The sequence below is a fragment of the Erpetoichthys calabaricus genome, chromosome 12 (assembly GCF_900747795.2).
Source record: "Erpetoichthys calabaricus chromosome 12, fErpCal1.3, whole genome shotgun sequence".
NCBI lineage: Eukaryota > Metazoa > Chordata > Cladistia > Polypteriformes > Polypteridae > Erpetoichthys > Erpetoichthys calabaricus.
The window spans coordinates 8,388,859-8,416,456 of NC_041405.2; the positions used below are offsets into that span (position 1 = coordinate 8,388,859).

The window sequence follows — 27,598 nt, forward strand, 5'->3', positions numbered from 1 at the left end:
CAAGTCACTTCAGTGTTGTGTTAGCTGTATGCTTTGGGTCATAAAGGCAAATTGTCAGCGCAGTATGAGGTGTCATGCACTCTGGTTCTCTTCAAGGACCTCTCTATATTTGGCAGTATTCATCCTTCTATTGTGACCAGTCTCCTTGTCCTTACCGACAAAAAGCACCCCTATAACTTGATGCTGCCACCACCATTCTTCACAGTAGGGATGGTATGAGGCAGGTGATAAGCAGTGCCTGGTCTTCATAGATAGTGCTTGGAGTTCTTCCTAAAGAGTTCCATTTTTGTAATATCTGATCAGAGAATTTTTGTAGGGTCCTTTAAATGACATTTGGCAAACTCTAAGCAAGCTGTCATTAACACCTGATGAATGGAGTGCTGCTGAGAAGGTCATTGTTCCAACAGGTTCTCCCATCTCAGCAGAGAACTTCTGAAGCTCTGTTAGGGTAACTATTGAGATTTTGGTTACATCCCTAAACAAGGCACCACTTTCCTGCTTAACTCAGTTTGGCTGGATGGCCAACTCTAGGAACAGTCCTGGTGGTTCAGAACTTCTTTCACTTCACAAGTATTGAGGCCATAGTGCTCCTGGGAAGACTCAAAGATTCAGAAATGGTTTTATCCTCTTGTGATAGTCTGTGCCACAAAACAATTTGAAGTCTACAGAGATTTCCTTGGATTTCATGACTTGGTTTTTGTCCTGAAATGCAGAGTGAATTGTGGGACCTTCTTTACACAAGTTATTCATGTGCCCTTCTAAATGATGTCCAGTCAATTCAGCTCCACAGATGGACTCAAATGGAGCTCAAGTCGTATTAAAGCAAAGGAGTGCCACAGCAAAGGGTCTGAATTCTTCTATGAATGAAAGATTTCAGTTCTAATTTTTAATAAATTTTAATAAATTTACAACCCTTTTTGAAATTTCACTTTGTCATCATGGTTTATCGAGTATAGATTGACGGGGCAACAACTGCAAATTTATTGATTTAAAATGAAATCAGCAACATGATAAGGTGTGCAGAAAGTGAAGGGGTCTGAATGTTTTCTGAGTACAATGTAAGTGCAAGGTACCATTTTGTCAAAACGTATTTGAATTTTGTCCTAAGTTACTGCCAAATTTAATGACAACTGAAATTGAAAATTCTGAACTTCAATCCATACTTTCAGCTTTTGAAGCTAAAACTCACATTATTTTCTCCATATGTCCTATATGGACATGATAAATTACACAGTATTGACTACTGGAATTCCCCAATTTAATTAACTGTTCAGCCAAGTCTCCCACACTGTGCCCTCCGGAGAACAGAAAAGGTTTGAAGCAATGAAAGTGATACAGTGACACTGATAAATGTGTAATTGTACATTATTTACAGCGAGTTAAATTTCTGAACTCTCCTTCTCATCATGATTTAGCATACCAAAGATGGCACATGTAAAAGACAACACAGACAGTCTAAAAGGTTTCTTGTGCATTTAGTAACTTACTCTTCTACATACACATAACTAATTTGACAAACACTCTTTACCTGTGACATGTAAATCCATGCGATCTCTTCCTGAATTTGGAGCTAAAACGACTATGCATTCATAGACACCTTCATGTGCAATGGTCACATTCTGGAGGGTTATGGAGGCATTTCCTTTGGCCAGATCTGTTTCCAAAACTTGCAATTTGCTGTTGTCTTGGACTTTTCCATATTTAAACTCCACCAGATTCAATCCATTGTGTTTCCAAGTCAGTAATACATACATTACATCTTTAGGATTTGTTATAGGAAAGTAGCAGGGCAGCAGCACATCTGATTGGATGGAAGTGTAAAGCTCAGGAAATGGAATGGATACATTGAATTCAGTAGACACACCTACAAAGAAGTAAATAAATTGAATACTAGACCTCTAAAGTAAAAAGACACAACAAAAGGTTTACTTCTGCAACTCAAGTACTAAAAGTAGAGTTCAGGTAAATATTTTAGTAACATAAAGTATACACTACAACACATCTGACAACACAAGGCCTGGGCATGTAACTGATAATAAATGATCATGCCATAGAAATATGATAGTACAAGAAAAGTATCATTCATATGAGCACTTACATCTTAGCAGGCTTGCAAAATAAAGAAAATTCCACTAGAGTGATAAACATTTTATAGAAGTGCATCATGAATACAAAAATGACAAGTGTTAAAGGCAGTTTTATAGTCTGCAATTTTTCTCGATAAAAGAAGAACAATGTGCACATCAATAGCAACTGTTCACCAGTGAGACCCAGGGTTATAATAAGGTCATCCTCTCTCTCGTGTGTAATAGAAAGAGAGGAAGGTTGGCAATACTCCTGGAGTTTTGGGGTCAAATGGCCAACTGAGATGAACCCTGAAAACCAGTTGAGAGATGTCACCACCAAATGAGCCTGTACTGGGCAACTACTTTCAATACACACCTGGGAAAAATTATATTAATATGAATCTGCTGAAATGAGAGCTGTTATTTCTATGACATAACTGATTTACAGTAAACATAACATTTTTACTTGATAGATAGATAGATAGATAGATAGATAGATAGATAGATAGATAGATAGATAGATAGATACTTCATTAATCCCAAGGGGAAATTCGCAATATCTGAGACATTAGTGGATTTAATAAGTAAATATAACTTTCTCCTGTTTATCAGTTTGCAGAAGAAATGCACAGTAAACAACTGTCAGAGAGACACATTTTGGATTCACCATACAGTTGTGCTGCATATGTGTTTCAAGTGTACTGTAAGCACAAAAGTAACCACTGGAACATTTTACGCATTCAAAATACAATTCCTCCCCTGTCTGGATTTAAAAAAAAATGAATAAGTACTGTTTGTGGTAGTGATAACACTGAGGTTTTCACTGTTGAGAATTGGAAAAAGTTTTATTTTCACTGTCTATGGTGCCTGTTCTGCCAGTATATCTATATGGGATAGATCTCTCTCTCTGTGGATTCTGTAGTCCAACAACACCGCCCTCCGCTCCTCCCCTTCCAGGCTCAAGTTCCAAAATAATGTCTATGCTATGTTAAATGGCATAATAAAATAACTGGTGAGGCAAACTACTCTGTCCGGTACTGCGATTTATATAGTTCTGTATAATATACCGTATTACGTCATCAAGATCTTTTAGTTGTCAGTACACAACGTTGCAGCGGAAAATTTGGTCAAAACTGCCTTTTGCCGATTTCTATTTCGATACCGCTACATTTCGGTTAGCATATACATTATTGCAAATGGGCGGCACGGTGGCGCAGTGGGTAGCGCTGCTGCCTCGCAGTTGGGACACCTGGGGACCTGGGTTCGATTCCCGGGTCCTCCCTGCGTGGAGTTTGCATGTTCTCCCCGTGTCTGCGTGGGTTTCCTCCGGGCGCTCCGGTTTCCTCCCACAGTCCAAAGACATGCAGGTTAGGTGGATTGGCGATTCTAAATTGGCCCTAGTGTGTGCTTGGTGTGTGGGTGTGTTTGTGTGTGTCCTGCGGTGGGTTGGCACCCTGCCCGGGATTGGTTCCTGCCTTGTGCCCTGTGTTGGCTGGGATTGGCTCCAGCAGACCCCCGTGACCCTGTGTTCGGATTCAGCGGGTTGGAAAATGGATGGATGGATGGATTATTGCAAATTGTTTTATCTCATATCTAGTATTTAAATTCTTCGGTACTAATAATTAGTTTAGATTATGTATTATGCAATTTATTCTTCTCTGGTCGTCAGCGCGAGCGATAATTAATGTTTTTCAGCTGCGATTATTAGTATGCGGAAATAAAGTTATAAAGCATAGGAATTTTTCATATTAGGACGGAACATGTATAGTTTATCGTTAAGTTAATGGAACATTTCAATCATGTGAGGTTTTCATTATATCCTCTGTTATCATTTATTCCATTGTGAATGAGCAGTTTGATTATCGAGTTGAAAGTAATTGTTTCATACCTGTAATCACTTATTTTGCTTTAGGCCGCCTAAAGATCAGGCTCTGCGTTGAAGAGAATCAAAAAATTCGTGAGAAGCACAATGACACGAGAACATCTTGAGGCGCTCATGTTGATGCCGGAGGAGAAAAATATCCTATAGCCAGACTTGACACTAGCAGTATTGGTGATGATGTGGCGGATAAAAATAGCGAACTGCGTAAGCTACTAGCCTGAAACTGGCACTTGGGCATGACATTGACATTTGACATGTAATCTAATAACGTGTAAAGCCGTGTTACTAAATTTGTATTTTTCATTAAATTTTATTTCTAAGCATGTCGTCAAATTTTAAATTGTGTCTACACAACAGTGTACAGATTAAGTTTGGCAACAGCTAGTTCATATCATAGGCTCATAGCAAGTAGCGAGCTGGATACTTGTTACAAATTGTTAAGAAAATTACAATGAATAATGGACTGAGCGGATTGACCTCATCACCTCACTTGTTGAAGGATGTCCGGACCGGTTTTGAGACCCAGTCTGCTCCTGGTCTGATGCATGCTGGTGCTGGCTCCAACTTCTCAGCATCTATGCTCTGAATAAGCACCCTTAGAACAGTGGTCTGTGAAAGAGTTATTGCCGCTTATACGCCTGGATCATGTAGGATTGGAGTGGGACAGCGCTGCCTGCTTTGGACGACGAGTATAGGCGGTACATACTGTCCACCAAGGAGCTATGGAGGAGGCAGGTTCATTCTTTTCATGACAGTACATTGTTTGTTGGAGAGTTTTGCTAGTATTGCTTCAACTCGACTCTCGACAATATGTGCACATTTGCAAATACTTTGTTATGTCGGAGAGCAACTTAATTCTTGTGTCATTGTGCTGTAAAATTGTAAACCCTACAAAATGGAAAAGAAAAAAAAACTTTTAGCCTTCTTTAAAAGTGAAAACAATAGAATAGTGATGACACCGAAAGTAAGGTAGAGACAAGTGCTTCAAGTTAAATAAAAGAAACTGAAAAAGAACTGTGTTGATATTTTGGAATGTGAAATAGAAATAAATATATCCATAAATAAAAAAGGAATCTTTGTTAAGCATTACGATAAGGAGTACTAAAGCCTAGTTTCACTGTAGTCCCTGGCAGTAAACTATCGCCGCTGCTGTTAAAATGTTACTTGTATTTTCTACTAGCTATCTGTGTGAGAAGACTTTTGCCCTATCACTTAAAAAATGGCAAACAGATAATCTGAATGGATGTCAATGCAGCGCTTCATCACTAGGAAGCAACACAAACAAACAAAAAAAAAAATACAATAAATAATAATAATAGAAAAATCTCAGTGCCATAGCCAAGCTGGCTTGTCCTAAGCATGCCAGCGGGTCTGCATTGGGAGCTCCATCCTGTGGCACACTCCGATCTAAACTCAGACATCTCCTTACAGAGACATTTGTTTTTTATGGAGCTCTCCCCGAGTTTCTGCTGGCTTCGGTAGAGTGGATGTATGGTCAGTTGCCCTCATGGAGTGTCTTCTCGGAACTATGGAAGGAAGGGACAATATAATTATGGACAGCGTCCCCTCTCATCCCAGAGTAGTTGAGCCCAAAAGGTCATCCATAGACACACATGCATGACATACTATTATAGAAAAGAAGGAAGTAAATTATTACTAGCCAAGCACTGCTGACTGATGATAATCCAACATTATATGCAACATTTGACCTTTGCTAGAAGCACCCATGTTGTTGTGTTCTGACTGCAGGTATAGGTGGAAACGATAGCAAACTAGCTATGCAGAAGATATGGGAGACAAATTTCAAAAATTCATTGAGATCATATGGTTCACTATTTCCAATTCCAACTGACCTTTGCTTTTACAATGAACAAATACATATTTAAGGATAAATGCTGTTATTCATTTTAAGAACTGTACATCTTTTTGGCCTCTTATAAATTACCAATATTTTTTAACATCATTTTAATGACTCCACATGTATATTGGTAAGAAAGCATATACCTTTATAAGAAATACTGGAATAGCTTGTTGTGTGTATGCTATTGTATCCTGCAAAATTGAACTTTTCCAAATGTCTGAACCGGTTTTGTTCTACTAAGAATCACAAGCCCAAGAACTTGCACCTACAGCTTTAGGTACAAATCAAGAACAAACACTGGACAAAACAGCAACCCACTGCAGATCATTATTTTGTTGCATGCTGCTCAGACATGTAAGTTAGAAAGTAGGCTACACACTACACAATATTACTAATGTAACTCACACAAATATCAAGCTATAGAAACTTCTTACAGTGTGAAGAAGTGTGAATCAAATGTTGGGTCATTGTTGGTGGAGGCAGATGTGTGGCAGGGTGGTCCAGATCTAATTATGCAATTTTCATTATCCATCCATTTTCCAACCCGCTGAATCCGAACACAGGGTCACGGGGGTCTGCCGAAGCCAATCCCAGCCAACACAGGGCACAAGGCAGGAACCAATCCTGGGCAGGGTGCCAACCGACCGCAGGACACACACAAACACAGCACAAACCAGGGCCAATTTAGAATCGCCAATCCACCTAACCTGCATGTCTTTGGACTGTGGGAGGAAACCGGAGCGCCTGGAGGAAACCCACGCAGACACGGGGAGAACATGCAAACTCCACGCAGTGAGGACCCGGCAAGTGAACCCAGGTCCCCAGGTCTCCCAACTGCGAGGCAGCAGCGCTACCCACTGCGCCACCGTGCCACCCCTTATTAAGTTTATTACATAGAGAATTCACAACTGAATGGAGGACAAGTGGGACATTACATGGAAAATCAGTGAATTCATTCAATGTAAGTACATTTTCATTTGTTACAAGATATTTTGAACAATTCTTTTGTCTTGCATTGTTTTCCTGCATTGCATTAAAAGTTGCATAATTAGATTTGGACCACCCTGTATGTATGTATATATGTGTGTGTGCGTGCATATATATATAAATATATATATACATACATATATATATATATACATACATATATATATATATATATATATATATACATGTATATATATATATATATATATATATATATATATATATATATATATATATATATATATATATACATACATACATACATACATACATACATACATACATACACACACACACACACACACAGAGGTTGATGCGCTTGCTCCTTCCTGAGCAGCTCTTCTTTTCACCACCCTAGCGGCCCACTTCTTCTCTTCTTCAGTCGGCATCTTTTCACATTAAAACTGATTAAGTCAGTGTTTGTGTTGCAATTACTTAGTACGTTTTCCTTAATTTTTCACTTCTGCCTCAAGAATGATTTAAGATATGAAGAGGGAAGGGAAGTGATGGCAAAGGTGGTAGAGATGAGAATGGCACCCATACACATGCACCACACGGCCACACTGCTGCCCGGTGCCGAGAGTTGATTCTACAATAAAATAAAATAAAAATAAAAGAAGAAATAACTTTGGAGGTCAATCATCACCCCAAAAGCGGATAGTAGACGTCACGTAGTATATGTGTACCAAATTTCAGGTCAATTGGTCAAACGGTTTATAAGCTACAAGTGATTTAAAATCCTGGACAGACAAATGAACAGCCACGGTAGCGTATTAAACATAAAGGTATTATGTATGTATATATATATATATATATATATATATATATATATATATATATATAGATATATATATTGTTCTGAAGAAGTTTTTGTTAACTTATTTCATTACGTTGTATTAGGAACTCATTGAGTTTACTAAAAATGTGCCTGAGTCGTTTCAATCAATATCAATATAATCTGACTTTAAATATATATATTCAGGAATGAGTTTATATATTCCAACGCTGACTTTATATATTCGGGAATGACTTTATATTCCGATGCTGACTTTATATTGGTGTTATATATTCCGTATATATTCCGAAAATCATTGCATTTGCCTGTCATATATGTATAATGTTCTCATCTCTTGCCATCTACCTCATCTCCTTACAAGTCTATTAAAAAAAAAAATAAGACGTTGGATTTACTTAAAAAATTGTTACCTATTTCCATTAAATCGATTTACATTACCCTAATTACAGTACCCTAAAGACATTAAAGCATATAGAGCACGTTTTCCTTTATTTTGTTTGATTACACTATTCGTGTTTTCTTTCGTTTTATCTAGGAGGCAAAGAAAAAAAAATTTGTGATATCGGTGGGGATAAAAAAATGATCATCAGTTTTCACGACGCAAAACACACAGCATTCTGGAAAAAACAATTACTAAAAATCTTTAGTTTCTTTTCCACTGTACAAAAATGATGTAAAAAAGGAGCGGCTCTTTGTTCAAAATATTATTATTTATGCAAATATAGGAAGTATGTGCATAAAACTTGTCTGTTTAATGCTAACTCAAGTTCATTTGCCTGTATATCAGGAAAATTGGAATACCGTGTTCTGAGTAGTAAATATTGTTAATTTTAAATAGGGTTAACATAAAATAGCTGAGTAATGACAACAGCACGGTGGATATGCCTCTTTTTAAAGAAAATAATTTAATGGTTTTATTTCAACATTAAATTTTCAGCATAACTTTAAAATGCTAAGTAATATCAGCAAGCATGATTATTTAAAGTTCAATTAAATTAAATTCGAAACATAAAATAAATATCACCCTGAACAAAAACTTTTCTTGTTTTCGAAGCAACAAATAAGTGAAAAAATGGATATCTCTTAACTTAAAAAGGAAATATAAGTGTATCATGTGTGCACAATATGAAATTATATATATATAATTATATATAATAATTTTAATTAATTAATAATTTAATATTATAATTATATACAATATGAAAATAATGAAATTCGTGCTTGTATGTCTCCTCCGAACACTTGACAAAACACAATAAAGGTATTATACTTAGCGTGACACTAAAAAAATAACTCGTTGAATCCAGTTAATGCAAAGATGACGCCTATTCCCGTTTAATTGGAAAAAAAAACAGTTTAATATATAAGAAATGTGAAGATCTAACATTCTCAAATTCTCAAAAATTAAGCAAGTGGATGTATTTATCTTCACATGCTCTTGTGTACGCCAAGTAACTGATATTAAAGACACACAAGACTCAAACACTTCCAAACTGTTGAAATATTTCAGAGTTAAAAATGTATTTTATGTACAACGTGTTGTTTATCTTTGATCGACACTGAACAAATGAGTAGAGGTCCCCAAAACTCTAAGAAGGTGGTTCCTTGCGCAAATTAATTATATTTTTGCAAATTATAATACAAACTTTTGCATGAGGTGAAGTGGGGGTGCGCTAATGAGGGGTTCAAGTACATCTCGTACTCTACAAATTGTCCAAAGCCCTTCGAAAGTGAAGTTATATCACGTTAGGAGTAAAAAGCCTGTTCGAAATATCCTTAAAAATGTTCATGCCTTTCAGCCTTTGCTATAATTACTGACTTCAGATCCATTCAGCGGAGTAAACAGGGGTCTTTATCCTAACCTTCAAAACGGTCTGCGACAGTAGTTCCCAAACTCGGTCCTGGGGACCCCCACATGGCTGCATACTTTTTGTTCCAACCAACTTTTGTTTTTAATTAGGCTCTTAGCCCAACGGTCTGTGTGGAAGCGATCTTTGCCTACCTTCTAGTCGCAGGGCTGTGAATAACTTACCTTCCCCCACGCACTGTGCAAAATTGTGCGCACAACTCCGCACTTAAAGCCATCCGTAATTCTGACTCTCTCTCTCTCTCTCTCTCTCTCTCTCTCTCTCTCTCTCTCTCACACACACACACACACACTCACATCAGATGACTTAATAATTCAGATATTTGGCAAAAATAGCGCAGAACGACAATAAAGTTACCTTACAAGTGCTACTGTAAGTATGTCTGACATTAGTTAACCGAAACATTTTATATATCTGCTGTGTAAAAAAAAAAAAAAAAATAATAATAATAATAGCTCACCCAACGCCAACAACAGTACAAGACATGCATTTATCTTCATAACAGACATCTTTTTAATGACTGCTCAAAAATTATTGTAGCACTCTTTTCGTGTGGTGTTCGGCAAAGCGGTAGTAGCACATTCTACCAACGGAGACGCCTTGTCTAACAGATAGAGCGAGAGATGGGCGTGGGGGGGGTTGGGTTGCATGGGGAGGAGATATACTTGTCTCTCTCTGTACACCACACGGGGGGGGGGGAAAGGAAGGGAGAGATGTGAGAAAGTCTGCAAGTGCATGGCAAGAGCAGGAAATTATGACCCTGGGCAGGAAAGTTACTTGGGTCAGATGACGGTCGTTGCTTTGTTGCACTTAACTGTCTCACAAAAATGATGTACAGTTTCAATATTGTATGGACTTATTCTTTTCACTGCATCATAAACAAACTTTACCCTCTTCTCACTGTTACCCAGCCCTCTAAGGCCGTTCCCTCCACTAGGAAGCACTAACCGACACGTATTTGGAAAATGACAGGGGAACTCTTGCAGACATGAATAGAACATTCAGACTCTGCACAGATGGTCTTCAGTCTCAACCCTTTTTGTGGAGATATGAGATAGCATTACTAATTAAAATGCACAGTGCATCAAATGCATCTTAACTTTTTAATTTTTTTTTTTTTTCGTTTTTTAAGTATTTATTGATTTTATTTTAAAAATAACATCCCATACAATCAAGTCAAATTTAACAAAACTAAATTAAATTCAACCCCTACTTAAAAGTGGACACTATTTCCAAATAGTGAAGTAATGTTTCAACTTATGCTCTTAACTGGTTTCCATCTATGCCCTTATGTTCTGTTGAACTGTTTTTCAGGTAACAAAGATCTACTGTTCTGACTCCCTCAATAATTCCATACACTTCAAACTCCAATTGCTTAAACTTTACACTGAAAAAAGTATAACCTCCATTTAACTTAAAATAATGAAGGTAATGATTCACACTTAATATTTTCAATCTGAACCAATATAATTCTTTTTATCTTATTGAACCCACAATTTTTCAAATCATTTAGAGTGATTGGGTGCAATTCACTAGTTTTATACTGAAGTAAATCTATTTCTTAAGTGTTACAATTTAAAATGGTTTATTGGTCATAACCCGTTTTTATGCTATTAGAAAAATTATGAACATAACACATTCCAATGCTGTACTCTTTACATTTATTTAAAAATCTAGTGCAAATACACAAGCATTTTGCAGTGTGAATCTTAAATATACAAAAAAAAAAAAAAAATGTTTCTACAGCTTTCTTGAAAGTATGTTTTATTATGAGTTCTTATACTTAAAATTAACAGTTGAGAAACAGGGTTAATTACCAGAAATCTTCCATTATAAAAGTCTGCTGCTGAAAATGACCAGACCTGTATCGCCACGTCCACTACACTCGAGAAAGTGTTCTTCTTTTTTGGCAGTTGGAAAGCCAGCACACTGGAAAGCACACAACAGCACACAAACAACCTAAAATATTAGGTTAACTGAAATAGGATTTTTATGTGGGCGGCACGGTGGCGCAGTGGTAGCGCTGCTGCCTCGCAGTAAGGAGACCTGGGTTTGCTTCCCAGGTCCTCCCTGCGTGGAGTTTGCATCTTCTCCTCGTGTCTGCGTGGGTTTTCTCCGGGTGCTCCGGTTTCCTTCCACAGTCCAAAGACATGCAGGTTAGGTGCATTGGCAGACTAAATTGTCCCTAGTGGGTGTGTGTGTGTGTGCACCCTGCGGTGGGCTGGCGCCCTGTTTCCTACCTTGCACCCTCTGTTGGCTGAGATTGGCCCCAGCAGACCACTGTGACCCTGTACTTAGGATATAGTGGGATGGATGGATGGATTTTTATGTTTAGTCCCTCCACCATAACTTACTTTGGTACAAACACATTTTTTTACTTTCATTGAGATGTGAAACCAACTATTTCAAGCTACAACACTAAATGACTAATCATAAGTTGCTTGAAAGAGAAAATTTACATTGAATGACCAACATCAATGTTATACTTTTTTCAGTGGATAGGGGAACCATTTTTGGTTTCCAAAAGACCAATCTGAAGGTTCCAGAAAGATCCTTTATTTATTTAGATATGTAACAGGCACTATATAGTAAATAACCATGACTAGAAGACAACAGATTTGTGAAATACCAATAAGTAAAAGCACTCATGCTGCATACAATTACACGGGATAAGCTCATGCGCACGTTTTCTTATTCTGTTTTTGTCCTAGCCTACCACACATACACATTTCAGATTTTCCCCAATATATTAGTAAGTTAATGAAAAAATCCAGAAGATTCACCAGTCTCTCTGTATGAATTCCTCCAGTACTGCATTTGAATTTCACCCACCAACTCACTCATTTTCCTCTTTTCATCTTCCCACTTTCTGAGAAATCTCAGATCTCATCTGCAAATCCAAGTCATCTACTTGTCAGCTGGACCCCCTCCCTGCAGTTCTGGTTAAAGCCTGCCTCTCCTCTTTGGTCCCTCTCATTTCTGCTATAATCCACTCTTCTCTCACTACTGGTACTGTTCCTTCATCTTTTAAAACTGTTGCAATAACCCCAATACATTTATCTCAAAATAATCTATATGAACAGTTCCAGTCTGGTTTTCGTCCCCTCCACAGTACAGAAACGGCACTTATAAAAATTACTAACAACCTCCTTATGGCAGCTGATTCTGGTTCAATTCCTATTCTCATCCTCCTTGATCTGGTGCAGTCTTTGACACCATTTGTCACACGACTCTTCTCAATAGATTATCCTCGATTGGCATTACCCACACACCACTAGATTAGTTCAGATCCTACGTCTTAGGCTTAAAACTTTCACATCCCAGCCCACTGCTGTTACTTCAGGTGGGCTCTGTCCTGGGGCCCCTCCTTTTCATTATTTACCTCCTTCCCCTTGGTAATATCTTTCGTAAATATAACATTAGTTTCCACTTTTATGCTGATGACACCCAGCTCTGTCTCACTAGCAAACCTATTGTTTCCACCCTCCTCACTTAACGATTGCATAGCAGAAATCAAATCCTGGTTTTCTTCAAATTTTCTTAAATTAAATACAAGTGACAAAACTGAGGTTCTCCTTATTGGTACAAAATCAACATTATCCAAAACTGATCATTTTTCATTTGTTAGTGATAATTCCTCTGTCTCCCCTTCCCCACAGGTGTCATCCTTGACAGTACTTTATCCTTTCAGTCTCACATCAGTAACATCTCCCGGTCTCCATATTTCCACTTGTGTAACATTAAATCGTATTCGCCCACCGTCCCTCACCACTGCTATCCTTGTTCATAGCCTCGTCACTTCTCGCCTGGATTATTGCAATTCCCTTTTCTTTGGTCTTTCTCACAAATCTCTTTATAAGCTTCAACTGGTCCAGAATTCAGCTGCCCACATCATTATTGGAGCCCCCTCTATCCACCATATCACTCCCATTTTGCAGCAGCTCGCTGGCTTCCAGTTAAGTTCCACATTGAATTCAAAATTCTTCTGTTAACTTTTAATGCTCTCCACAACCTCGCCCCTCCATATCTGTCTGACCTCCTCCATGTTGCCATTCCCTCCTGCACCCTTAGATCCTCTTCCTCCATCCACCTGACTGTCCCCTTCGTCTGTCTTACCACTATGCAGCAACTGAATGCTCTGCTCCCCAGCTCTGGAACTCACTACCACCTGAGCTTAAAAATATTAAATCATTTTCACTTTTTCAAATCTAAACTTAAAACTCATTTCTTTAAGACGGCTTTTTCTCTTTGATTACAATTGCTCTGTCTGATTTTAATTTTTGTATTTTAGTTTTGTTTATAATCTGTGTTTTATCTATTGTTCCGTGTCCTTGAGTGTTTAGAAAGGCACCTACAAATAAATAAAATGTATTATTATTATTATTATTAAAAGACATACACAGAAAAGGACACAGAAAAACTAAAAAGAAAAATCTCTCTAAGGAAAAGGAGATTTATAAAAAAAAAACAAGTAGGCCCCTTTGCTGTTTTTTAATATAAAATGTGAGTTTTTAGAAAAAGATAATATAAAAAAAGCAAAAAGTTCTAAATGGAATTTATGTAATATAAGACACAATGGAATCAAAACGACCAAAAGAGTAAGGCAAATCACTTTTTAACAAAAATGTAGAATAAAACAAAAAAGGTTAGACATAAAAGAAATGCGGGGGTCTAAACTTTGCTTTTTTTTAAATAATTGATCAGTTTTAATGGTAAAAATCAGTCTACACCTTGTGTGTCTTGTTATAAAATAAGTAATTATTTTTGCAAAAGTTGTACAAAATAAGAAGCTGCAGGGAAGAAGCAGCCATTTGATTAAGCAGTGGTGTATAACTAACTAACTTCAGCCTCTATTATTGGGGTGTATTAGAATATAAATATTTCTGGGGTATATTTACTGATGCACATATTTTGACTGTTTTATTTCTCTGTGAGTATGGATTGGGCTGAGGCTGGGTGTATTTAGCCATCGTGCACTATTAATAAATATTAATTAATAAATTGACATATAAGTTGCAAATCTGTATGCTTTGAAGTAATCTTTAATCAGTAAAGATTTTGGTAAGTCAGATATCAGCCATATTTCTCATCTTCTGTTTCCCTGATCCGCATTTCAATATCAGAGAAGTCATGTTTGTTTAAAGTCCATGCAGCATAAGAAGGTGAATTTGAATTGATTGCACCATTTAAAAACGTGTAGCCAAGTGTTAGGGAAGTCCACATTATGGCTGGTGTTCTTGTTGGTGTTGATGAGACCATAAGCCAAAAGAAACCGGTGAGCGACAGGTTGGACATGACCTGATGTGGCACCTAGAGCAACTGGAAGTACAATATAAATGACATCACCATTCATTTTATTAAGACTATCCACAATCTAAATGATGTCATGGCTATTTAGGATTGAGTATTTCTTTGCACAGTGCATACAGCAAATGGAGATCAAGAGTGAGGAATATGGGTAAGGTCATCAGAATTGTAACCAAAATTACTTGTTATGAAATTCAAACCTTTACAAAAACAAACATAAACACTCTATGTACATATTTACCCAAGTAAACATTACATAACAATGTTCCACTCCGTTCACCCTACCTACCCTCAAATGCCACATCAATTCATCAGTTTCTTCCACCTGAGCAAAACTCCACTTTCCCATAACCCTCTTTCAGCACCCAAAATTTCACACATGATTGTTCTACATACCTTATATGTATCAAATTTCTGATTGCCTTCCAAATTCCCAGTATTAGTCAGCCTATTAGAAACCATATTTAAAATGCCTGTCTTTAATTTAGCTTCTCTGTCCCCTTGCCACTTGGCATTAAATCACAGAACCATTTCACTGCAGGGTCTCCTTGAAAGAAGTTGTTCTTTGGGAGTGTGGGTGCCCACAGGATTTACAGGAAGACATGTCTTACCATTACCTTCACCTTGCAACATTTTTTTAATTAAATTGTACTTGCAGTGTAATCCCAGAATTAACAGCCACGTTGTCATGAAAAGCAAGAAAAAAATATGTTTTTGTGATGTGAGGTGCAGGGGCAACAAGTTCATCAATACACAGAAAAAATGAATCAAGGTTTGTGTACATGAGTGAAATATTGTACATTAACAGCACTCAAGGTGGATTATGCCCCTGTTAAAATAAATAAATAAATAACAATAATAATAATAATAACTTGAGAAAGCTACATAATGATAGCAAATATGGTTTTTTAATGTTAAAATGAATTAAATTCTATGCATAAAGTAAACATAACTGTTAGTTAATTTCTTGAGTGAAAAACTTTTCCTGATATTGAAGCAACACATAATACAGTATAAAAGATGGATACCCCTTATTTTAAACACGCTTGTCAAGTTTATCATGTGTGCACCATGAACCAAAAAATTCGTACACAAACAAGTCGTTGAATCTGCTTAATAAAATGATGACAATTTCCATTTAATTAAAATAAGTAGTTATAATATATAACAAATGTGATGTTTTAATATTCTCATATTTTGTTATTTGAAAAAAAAAATAAATTGCTGTATCTACTTAATAAAATTATGCCACCTATTTTATTTAATCAAATTGAATTCATCCAGATGTGTTGATCTAATATAAAACTTTCTTTGTGCATTATGCCGATCGTAAAGTAAGAAACCATCCAAACACGTCATTAGTATGTAATTTTTATTTTTCGAATGTATTTATTTATTTTTGAACCGTAACATCCATCCAATGAACAGTACTCTCCAAAGAGGCCACACAGCCAAATAACCAATTACCCCGTAAATACATTATTTAGCATCTTCAAATGGAAAACACACCGCTCTTGTGAGGTCACCTAATATTTGACAGTTTAAAAGGTATTTTGTATGTGTCAAGTCTTGATCTTTGATTGACACTGCACACATGAATGGAGATCTCCAAAACACTTCATAATATTTTCACAAAGGTGGCCCTTTGAAAATTAGTAATTTTTTGTTGAAAAACGGCACAATCTAGAAAATATCCCCTACTGAAAAAAAAAAGTCCAAATAGTCTTTTCTAAATAAATAAATAAATAAAAATCACCTGATTTGGTAGCCTAATGTTTTTGGAAACGTAGCATTAATGCAAATAATGATAAATGTTCGTTTACTTTGTTTAAACAAAAATGTTATCATGCCGTGTGACAAAATTGTGTCAACGCTATTAAAAAAACGATAAGCAGAGCTTACAGACTCACTCATTTTTGTCTGAATCGACTTTAAGTCTCTGTGTAATGGCAAATAAAACATTATTTTTTAAAGTTAAAAACATTAATTTTGAGTAAAGTCAACATAAGCCAATTAAGTAATGGCAATATACTGTACTTGATTGTGTGATGATTTGTGTGAATGGTGTTTCATACAATGAAGTCCTTTTAAGTTGTTTACACATAAATTACACTTGTAATTTCATGAGTTCACTAGTAAGAATTCTTAAAAAGCTTTAAAACATGCTCGTTTTGAGTAAAATCAGTTTAAATTTCCTATGCATTAGAAACATTCCCCAATAATAATTTACTTATACGCACAACATTACGTACAATTTGCAGGTTTTATGTATATTTGCTCTATGAATAAGCAGCCAAATAGGATTATGCAGTAACAACAAGTTTATCCAAATGTTAATACACATGCACCGTTTGTGAAGCCTCACAGTTGAACATTTAAAAGCAGTGCTGAACACTCAAAAAATACTTTTTTCTGGATTTACTTAACTGTGTTTTGCCAACAATTTCTACAAAACTGAGTAAGTAAAAGTATTTAGTATTGTCTCCATAAATGAATACACTCAGTCAGCACAATGTGTTCAAGTTAGATCAAATACATTTCCTTCAATTGAAGAACGTAAAGTAACACATTGTTTTATTTTACTGGATTTAATGTATAAACTGAAAATAAAAGATACATGACAGCTGCAGTAGTGAGAAAACCACTCACACACACACACACAGAAAAAGCCATGTAAACCAAACAATAAATAAATAAATACCACACACAAATCCCTAAAATCTCCACTGGGTCACATTTTTCAATAGCCTTTTGAAAATACAATACAATTACTTTCATCTCCCTGATCATATACAGTATTTCTAATGGTTCCCTGTGCGAATTACACCATATTAGTAAAACACAATCTCTGCCACCTGCACTCCTACTATTCAGTAACATGTCATGTCTTGCTCTGTGGTCTGCTATTTCCCTTAATTGTATAATTTATGATGCTTGTTACCTTAGTGACCCATAGTTACTTGGTTCTGTTTAGTCATCCTTTTTATAGAGTGGAACAACAATTTCTAGGTTCCAGTCTTTGGCAGTTTCCCCAGTGTGGCGTGATTTGTGAAAAGCGTGTATCATGAGTTTTTGTGTGCACACTAATCTCTTTAAGCACTTACCCTGTTATCTGGTCCCAGGCTTTTTTCTCCCCCCTTGGTTTCAGCCTTTGCAGTATAAGCAACACTTCTCTCTCTACAATTTCCAAATCTTCAATCACCTTATTTTCAGATCCTGTCACTGTTAAGTGGTTCCTCACGTATAAAAACTTCAGAAAAAAAGCAAATTTAGAGCGGTTGCTATTTCGCTCTCTGGATATTTTAGTTTTCCCTTAATACAATGAATACATTTCATTCACTTCCTCCTTGATTTATTTATTTTTTACTTCTAAAATACTGTAAGATTCTTTTTGGGTCTGCTTTTACTTTTTCTGCAATATTTCAGTCTAAATGCCTTTCAGCTTTTCTAATATCCATGTTAAACGCTGCTGTTATGATGGCTATGGTTAGCGCTGGGGCTGCTTATATGTCTTATGTACTGTTTTCTCGTGGCTGCCTCTTTTGTTAGATCCTTGTTTATCCAACAAAGTGCTCTTTGTAATTTATTGGAAATTTAATGAAAAAAACATCCTATAATTCTGTTGCCTCAACCCTCCTGAATTCAATCCTGATTATTTCAGAATTTAAAAGCAAACAATAAAAAAAAACACAATGTACACAAACACTAATAGTTCCTGATTACTTCAACGAAATCCTATTTTTGTGCTCTGCTATTTCTAAAGATATCTCTGATATTCATTTACTCTAATATGTCTCACTCAAGTTTTTTTTGTTAATTTTAAAGAAATTAATTGGGGGGGGGGGGGGTCTAAAACCCTCCTCACTATAATGTGACTCATTATTTAATTGAAGAAGACACAAGTTCAATGTTCTTAATGTGTAAACCTCTGTGCCAGATGTGTCAAGCTCTGATCCTGCAAGGGCTGCAGTGGCTGCAGGTTTTCATTCTAACCCTTTTCTTAATTAGTGACCAGTTTTTGCTGCTAATTAACTTCTTTTACCTTCATTTTAATTGATGTGCTATATAAGACTCAGAACCACTTAACTGTGTTTTTTCTTCAATTAGCAGAAAAACAATAATGAAATTCAAAACAAGCCACCACATGACCAGCTAACTTGTGCCCATCATACACCATCTGAAAATAAAGAAAGATGAATGTCTCCATAATCTTGATCTGCACTTTTCCGCAAAACATTTTGATGGTGCTCTTAGAAAAAAAGAAAACCAATAGTTTTGGAAATGTCTGCTGTGGCAGAATAAAAACACTAATGAGCTGTGGAATTAAATAATGGATTTAATTATCAACAAGAATTAATAATAATAATAATAATTCATTACATTTATATATTTGGCTACTAATTAAGACACTGGTTGGAATGAACTTGGTTAGAATCTGAGGATGTGATTTAGCTGGTCACATCTCATTTTTGTTTGGCTACCATTTAAGAGAAAAAATAATTCAGAGGACTGTGCATTATAAAAACAAGGCAATTAAAAGAAGTCGGCTAACAGCAGAAACTGGTCACTGATTAAGAAAGTGGCAGACACTGCGGCCACCCAGGATTGGAGTTGAACACACTGCTGTATGTATGCTGTATTTAATGCTCATCCCCATCTCTGTTATTAGCTAGATGTATTGCTAATAGTATCCTAATTGTGTGCAGCTAAATATATGCTTTACACATTTGCTCTTAATGCTTTTATCATGAGGGCAGGCAATTTTAAATATTAACTTCAAATGTCATTTTACTAGTAGTTGTATCAAGGTTTTACAAGTTTTGGTAGAAAAATCATGAAGGCATTTGCAGGTACCTAACCAGAATGTCTTTGGAATAAAGACACACATTTGAATGTGGAGCATTTCTTCTTTATTAAGCAGGCTTCCACATAACAGCTCATTACACTATATAAAGAAATGAAAATATGTTATGGCTAAGAAGACATGTCAAATAAATGCAAAAATACAACTTTGAAACACAAAAAGAGAAATATTATTAAATACATACAAGGAAATGCACACATTTTATTTTATTTTAATTCCAGCTGTCTTATATTGGTCACATTTTGAAATGGATCCATGTATAGAGAAGCAACTGTTTCATTTTGATAGAAAATGACTAAAATATGCCCATCATATGACATGACACAGGAAAATAAAACCAGAAACAAAAGTGGTCAACAAAAATATTATAAAATTTTAAAATTGAATAAGAGAGCAAGACAAGCAATTTTAGCAATGCTAACAGTCATACATTATGGTAAAAGAGAAAGAGTGACTAGAGAGAGTCTTCAGTTTGATTTAAATGTTTAGATCACTTGGGTCCTCATGTAAAATGCCATGCGTAGAATTCACACTAAAAATATCGCACAGACAAAACTGGAAATTTGCGTACACGCAAACAAATTCTTATGCATAAAACTGTTCATACACTAAGTTCCACACACTTCCCCATTTATTAACCCCAATGAGCGTGAAATTTAACACACATGCACATGCCTACAGCCCCACCCCGACTCCTCCCAGAATTTTGCTTATTTGAATATGCAAATCAATATAAAGAGCCCCTTTTGTTCAGTGTTTTGTTAAAAGACAATACAGTAATCCCTCCTCCATCGCAGGGGTTGCGTTCCAGAGCCACCCGCGAAATAAGAAAATCCGCGAAGTAGAAACCATATGTTTATATGGTTATTTTTATATTGTCATGCTTGGGTCACAGATTTGCGCAGAAACACAGGAGGTTGTAGAGAGACAGGAACGTTATTCAAACACTGCAAACAAACATTTGTCTCTTTTTCAAAAGTTTAAACTGTGCTCCATGACAAGACAGAGATGACAGTTCCGTCTCACAATTAAAAGAATGCAAACATATCTTCCTCTTCAAAGGAGTGCGCGTCAGGAGCACAGACTGTCAGAGAGAAAAGCAAACAAATCAATAGGGCTGTTTGGCTTTTAAGTATGCGAAGCACCGCGGCACAAACCTGTTGAAGGCGGCAGCTCACACCCCCTCCGTCAGGAGCAGAGAAAGAGAGAGAGAGAGAGATAGAGAGAGACAGAGTTTGTTTTTCAATCACAAATCAATATGTGCCCTTCGAGCTTTTAAGTATGCGAAGCACCGTGCAGCATGTCACTTCAGGAAGCAGCTGCACAGAAGGTAGCAACGTGAAGATAATCTTTCAGCATTTTTAGACGAGCATCCGTATCATCTAGGTGTGCGAACAGCCCCCCTGCTCACATCCCCTACGTCAGGATCAGAGAAAGTCAGCGCAAGAGAGACAGAGAAAAGTAAGCTGGGTAGCTTCTCAGCCATCTGCCAATAGCGTCCCTTGTATGAAATCAACTGGGCAAACCAACTGAGGAAGCATGTACCAGAAATTAAAACACCCATTGTCCGCAGAAATCCGTGAACCAGCAAAAAATCCGCGATATATATTTAAATATGCTTACATATAAAATCCGTGATGGAGTGAAGCCGCGAAAGGCGAAGCGCGATATAGCGAGGGATTACTGTACTAAAAGTGTGGTATACCAAGTCCGCAGCTTCAAAAGAAAAGGGGCCAAGTTTTAAATCCATAAAGCTGTGTCACTTTCCGTGGGCGTGATTGCATGGCCGCGGGGAGTTAATTGAAGTAGTTGGAGTGAGTCGCACCTGCACGTGTGGATGCAATCGTTCGCAATTGCTTCACTGGCTTCCTGTGGCGTGTGATTGAGGTGCTGCACCCACGGATGTGTGTTTGTGTGTGTGTGTGTATATATATATACAGGCCGGAACAAAGGAAAGGGAAATGGATCGAGAAATCAGGATGGATAGAGGAGAAAGAGGTTGAAGGACGTGTAAAGGCACATTTGGAAAGAGGATCTAGCCACCTGACGGTTTTAAAGCAGAATGAGCTTGGGCCCCGTGAAAGAGCGTTTGGGTGTGGCACCCTTGGGGTTAGTTCGCCCCACTGAACATTCAGGTGGAGTGGGGTGAGAAAGGCATGTGTCCTCCCAATGGATCTGAGGAGTGACTACGCGAGCGCGAAAAAAAAAGGGAGGAGAGCTGATCTCCGACGGTCTGGCCGTGATGTCCTTAAGGAAGCCAAGACAGAGGTTGGCCGCAAGGAGCTCGTTGCTGTTGGGTCTCTGCCGGCTACGCGAGTTATGGGTGAGCCGGGGAGAATGAGAGATGGAGGTGTGCTGAGATCGTGAAGAGTGAGACTGCATTTTTAACCTCTGATTTCAAAGGATTTACTTATCGTTTTTGTCCCCACTTTGCACTGTTTTTATAGATTATTTATTGAAACTGTGGAATACTGCATTTTTGTTTGGACACTATTTTGATTTTTGTGTAATAAAAGCACTTTGGCACTTTTTGCACTATCCCCTGGGTTTATTTGAGTATTGTCCTCATTTGCCAGCTCATCTCAGTGACATTACCGACGGTGTCGGGTTCAAGAGCTCCCGGAAGTCGGATGGGAGCTTGGAGCAAACCTGCATCGTCACAAAAAGCATGTGTAAAAAAAAAAAAAAGGATTTCAGCAAATGCAAAGTAAAGGTTGGGAAAAATGTACTATTTTTTTGTCTTAAGCAGTGGTATAGTTCATAAAGTCAGATATCAAAGTCGACGTGAAAAGGCGAGTCATAGCCCACGGTCTGTTTATTCTGTTTCAGACAATATCACAAAAGGTGACCCCCATGATAAGTCCAGGTGGTGATGGTGCAGCTGCTGCTCTGCCCAGCACATCTTCAGACACTGGCTGCTCACACACATCTGCCTTGAAAACCGCTGGGTGACCATCTGGCTTTGTCCTGATGGACGCTGATATGGAGTCACAAAATGAAATAGTGGATGCTGTGACCAAGCACCACAGTGGATTTTGTCGCACTTGGCTGGGAAAAAAAGTGCATGCAATAGTGCAGAGTTGCCATTTTTTTAGGCATTTCTACTATAGATGATGTAAGCAGCCCATTCTTTTGATAATTCAATCCTGGCTGATGTAACTTGTCCAGCGCCGTTACAATAGCAATGTGTGTGCAGTTGACGGCTCCAAATACATTTGGAAAACTGGACATTGCTGCAAATTGCACTTTGATGTTTCCCAGTTCAACCACAGTGTAAGGAAATCTTGTATATCTGGATGACAAGCGGATAATACTATCCCATACAGCTGGCATGATGCGACTCAGTGATGTTTGTGAAATACCCAATCGCTCACAAAATTCACGTTGAAAAGTTCCTGTGGCTAAAAACTTGAGAGTGGAAATGCAAAAGAGCAGGTAGAGCACAATTCTTCTTCACAATTCTGCCTTGTAAAGCCGGTGCCAGTTCAGCACACAGCTCCAAGAGGAGAGTTCTTGGAAATTGAAATCGACTTAGAAGCCGGTCATCATCATCTATAAATATGTGCCCACTTTTGATTCTTCCATTTGCAATATCTTCTAACAATGCTAAAGCAGGTGTGGTAGATGGAATAATTTGGCCATTCTGTGCACCATTATATTGTTACAGAATGATTATAATCAAGTGAAATAAAGGGTGGCACGGTGTCACAGTGGGTAGCGCTGCTGCCTCGCAGTTAGGAGACCTGCGATGAGCAGAAATTCTAAAGTGTGAGGTTTTAGTGGATTTTCCTTACTCACTAAGCATGGGGCTAAATTTATGTTTTCCAATAAAGTGGGTGCAAATTGCTGTCTTAATTTGGGGGTGGGAGGTGGGTAAGCCATATGCAGTTTAGCATATCGTTTACAGTGTAAGCAAGTATTAGAATGAAACAGTTCATCAAATTCACAGTTATTGATTACGTAAAAGTAAAACTTACAAGCTGACTTCATGTGTGGTTAATACTAATAATAACTGTGCACACTGCTAATCATTTGCTTTAGTTATACAGAAAGATTGATAAGAGTTTTTTATGGTTATGTTGCTAGTGTTAAGTTCACATGTTTGCAGCTTGGGGGGGATTAAGTTTATAATGTTATTACAGCAAGGAGTTAGAAGATAATGACAAAATGTAACTTTTTTTTTGCCAAAACATTGCAACATCACTTATGGATGACCCCACACATGCAGGTGAGGCGGATTGGTGATGGTAAATTGCTCAAGGAATGTGTGAGTGTATTCGGACGGATTGCCGCCCTGTACCGGGATTTTTCCTACCTTATACCTGATGTTTCCAATAAAGAAAATAGTGGGAGTGACACCTTTTAGCCAAAGAGATTCTGAATTCAGAGAGTATCTCTGTGTCTTCAGGCTTTCGTTCCAACTAATTTCACAAATCACTGGGGTCACACTTATGTTATTCTTTTCTTATTCTATTTTCTGAAAAATGCTGTAGTTTTAAACATTGTCGTCGACCGGACAGGAACACAGACGACACGTTGCAGTGACAACCAGGCCATCCGTTTACTTAAAAGGGCTCTTAATGAAAAGAACAAGCGCCAGTAATCCTATTGACTATGCTACTTAAGGACACTAGAGGGCACTGTTGCTCCTCAAATCCAACATGACAGACACCAGACAGAAGTTCAAAGCACCATGAGCTTGTTTATGTTAATGCTTAACATTGTTATAGCTAAATAAACAAATTAAGAATATTTATTCTTATCTTTATCATTTGGATTTACTTTCATCTAAGCTGGAGACTTCACACTACCCCTCCTAATCAGCCCACACGGATTTCCTACAGCGGAGATTATCTGTTTCAATGAAACTCACGTGAACAGACATATTTATTACCCAATTTCTCATCAAATCTCAGCACTGTTATTAACAGCATAACTTATTATAATACTCACGTAACCTGGAAAGAATGAAAAAGGGGAAAAAGAAGTGGTACTGACTGCTATAATGGGAAATGTTTTAATTGCTCTACAATAAAGTGGATGAACTTCAATCGTGTACATGCTTTCAAAACAATTACAGAGATGTGTGCGTTTTGGCATTAACAGAGACCTGGCTGAATGGAAACGATTTGGATGACTGCTTGACAATTGATGGACTGTGCATGAAAGATGTGGAACTTCCAACTGTCTCACTGTGCCCATTTATTTGCCCAGAGAATTTCCACAGATCTTCATCACGCTCGTGTATGTTCATCAGAGGGCAGTGGCGAGCGAGGCCATTAACTCCATTTCCAGAGTGATACAGAAGCTTGAATCGCTGCCTCCAAAATCTCCAAACTTTATTTTGGAAGACTTTAAACAGTGTTCACTAAACAAAACACTTTGAAATTTTTACCAATATGTCACTTGCCCAACTTGTCACAACCGAGTACTCGACCAGTGCTACGAGAACATCAAAGGCGCTATTGAGTTGAGAGCAAAACCGTCTCTGAGTTCATCTGATCATTACTGTGTCCAGCTTATTCCAATCTATAAACCCATCTTTAAGAGAGAAAAGCCAGAAAACAAACATATTAAAGTCTGGGACGAGGACTCTGTTGAGTGCTTGTGTGGCTGTTTTGAGTACAATGACTGGTCAGTGTTTGAAAAATCCTGTGCTGACATTAATAAACTGAAAGATAATGCAAGCTGTAACATACAGTTCTACGAGGACACCACAATACCCACAAAATCAGCCATAATATACCCTAACAACAAGCCGTGGATTACCAGAGTTTTAAAACAATTGATAACCCAAAAAAATAGGGCATTTCAACATGGAACATTAATGGAACAGAAAGATTTACAGAAGAAAGTGAAACAAGAAATAAAGCAGGCAAAGCTGAAGTATAAGGACGGGATAGAGAACAAACTATGGACTGATAACCTGGGGTCATTATGGAATGGCATGAAGATGATGGCTGGAATTCATACAAAAAGCAATAATCAAATTGAACTGGTAGGGGTCAAAACTGACTATCAGTTGGTGCAAAATGTGAATGAGTTCTATTCAGGATTTGAAGCACAGGATTTTGCTTCAGAAGTACATCAGCAAAAGAACAGACTGAGCACTGGAGCCAGGAGTCAACCCTTCATTAACCAAAATGATGTCAGAAAGGTCCTTAAACAAACACAAATCAGAAAAACCTTTGGTCCAGATGGAATAAGTGGCTGTCTGCTTCACTGTCTGCTTCACTACTGTGCAGAGGATTTTTTTCCAATATTCCACTCCTAATTTGAAATGTCCTTGGACGTACAGCAACTGCCCAGCCTATGGAAACAGGCAACTGTTATTCCATTGGCAAAAACTGCACACCCAAAGCATGAAATGACTTTAGACCAGTGGCATCAACTTCTCATATCATGAAATCCTTTGAGAAGTTAGTTAACAGACAACTACGTAACAAGACTGAGGCTCTTCTGGACCCTCACCAATCTTCATACAGAGCAAAGAGGAGAGTGGAGGATGCCACAGCAACACTTTTGAATTTATTTTATGAGCACTTGGAAAGATAAAAAAAAATATGCAAGACTGCAGTTTAGAGACTTTTTGTCAGCTTTTAACATGATCCAGCCCCACATTTTAGTTGAGAAACTGATTACCTCTGGGTACTGCGCTGGGTTGTAGTTTATTTCCTCTTTTATTTATTTTGCATACAAATGACTGCAGGAGTTTACGCAAGGATAGGCATATCCTGGAATCTGATTATGAACCTGTTGTCAATGTGTTTGTACAATGGTGTGATCACTCTAATTTACAACTTAATATTTCTAAGACAAAAGATATGGTTGTAAATTTCAGGTGCTCTCCACCATCCACTGTCTCAATTTTAATATGAGGGGTGACAGTGGAGATGATAGAGCAATACAAAAAGCTGGGAACAATCATTGATAACAAACTAAACTTTGATCTTAACATAGCACAAATCTGTAAATGACTTTTCATGACTTTTCTTTCTTAGAAACTCAACTGTTCGAAAGTGGACAAAACCATAATGACACTTTTTTAGTCCTTTATTAAATCCATTGTGACATTTGCTTTTATCTGTTGGTTTAGCAACCTCAGCAATAAGAATATAAATCATCTTAACATCATAACAATTAGCAGTAAAATTATTGGTTTACAGCAGACGTCTGTCACTGACATGTATTGCAAATGGGTTGAAAAGAAAGCCAACTCAGTTCTGTCGGACAGTAGCCCTTCTTTTTTTGTAAAGATTATACTTCCTTAGAAGGTTGGCGTCCTTCAACATATGCAATAAGATGCTGCAGATGTTCTATCAAACGGTGGTGGCGCGCGCCCTCTTCTACGCAGTGGTGTGCTGGGAAGGCAGCATAATGAAGAGGGACGCCTCACGCCTGGACAAACTGGTGAGGAAGGCAGGCTCTATTGTAGGCACGGAGCTGGACAGTTTGACATCTGTGGCAGAGCGACAGGCGCTGAGCAGGCTCCTGTCAATCATGGAGAATCCACTGCATCCACTAAACAGGATCATCTCCAGACACAGGAGCAGCTTCAGCAACAGACTGCTGTCACCGTCCTCCTCCACTGAAAGAATGAGGAGACCCCACACTCTTCAATTCCACCCGGGGGGGGGGGTAAACGTTAACATTATTCAAAGTTATTGTCTGTTTTACCTGCCTCGCACTCTCCACCTTGCATTTTTTAACTTGCACTGTGCTTTTATTGCTCTATAATTAATATTGCTTTTTATCAGTATGCTGCTGCTGGAGTATTCTGTTACATGTAGAGATGCTGCAAAATATCAAATTCTGCATTATCATTTTGTGTGTGGTTAAAAGTACGTATTCTTCTCTATATTGATCATGAGTGTGTGTTTATGCAATAACATTGGTTGCCAAATGTTATGTGTTTGATTATCTATCGGATCTCTTATGCCAGAAGTGCTTCTCCATTTTGTTGTGAT

The 27,598-nt window shown here is 37.6% G+C and overlaps 1 protein-coding gene across 1 annotated transcript in view; it reads right to left on the reverse strand.

The window, feature by feature from the left end:
- Positions 1 to 27,598, reverse strand: part of LOC127529814 (uncharacterized) — a 44,020-nt gene that overhangs the window by 11,245 nt on the left and 5,177 nt on the right. Inside the window, exon 2 of the mRNA XM_051934718.1 lies at positions 1,529 to 1,864. Coding sequence (XP_051790678.1) covers positions 1,529 to 1,754 — 226 coding nt within the window. The 5' untranslated portion in view covers positions 1,755 to 1,864. The remainder of the gene's footprint in view (positions 1 to 1,528; positions 1,865 to 27,598) is intronic.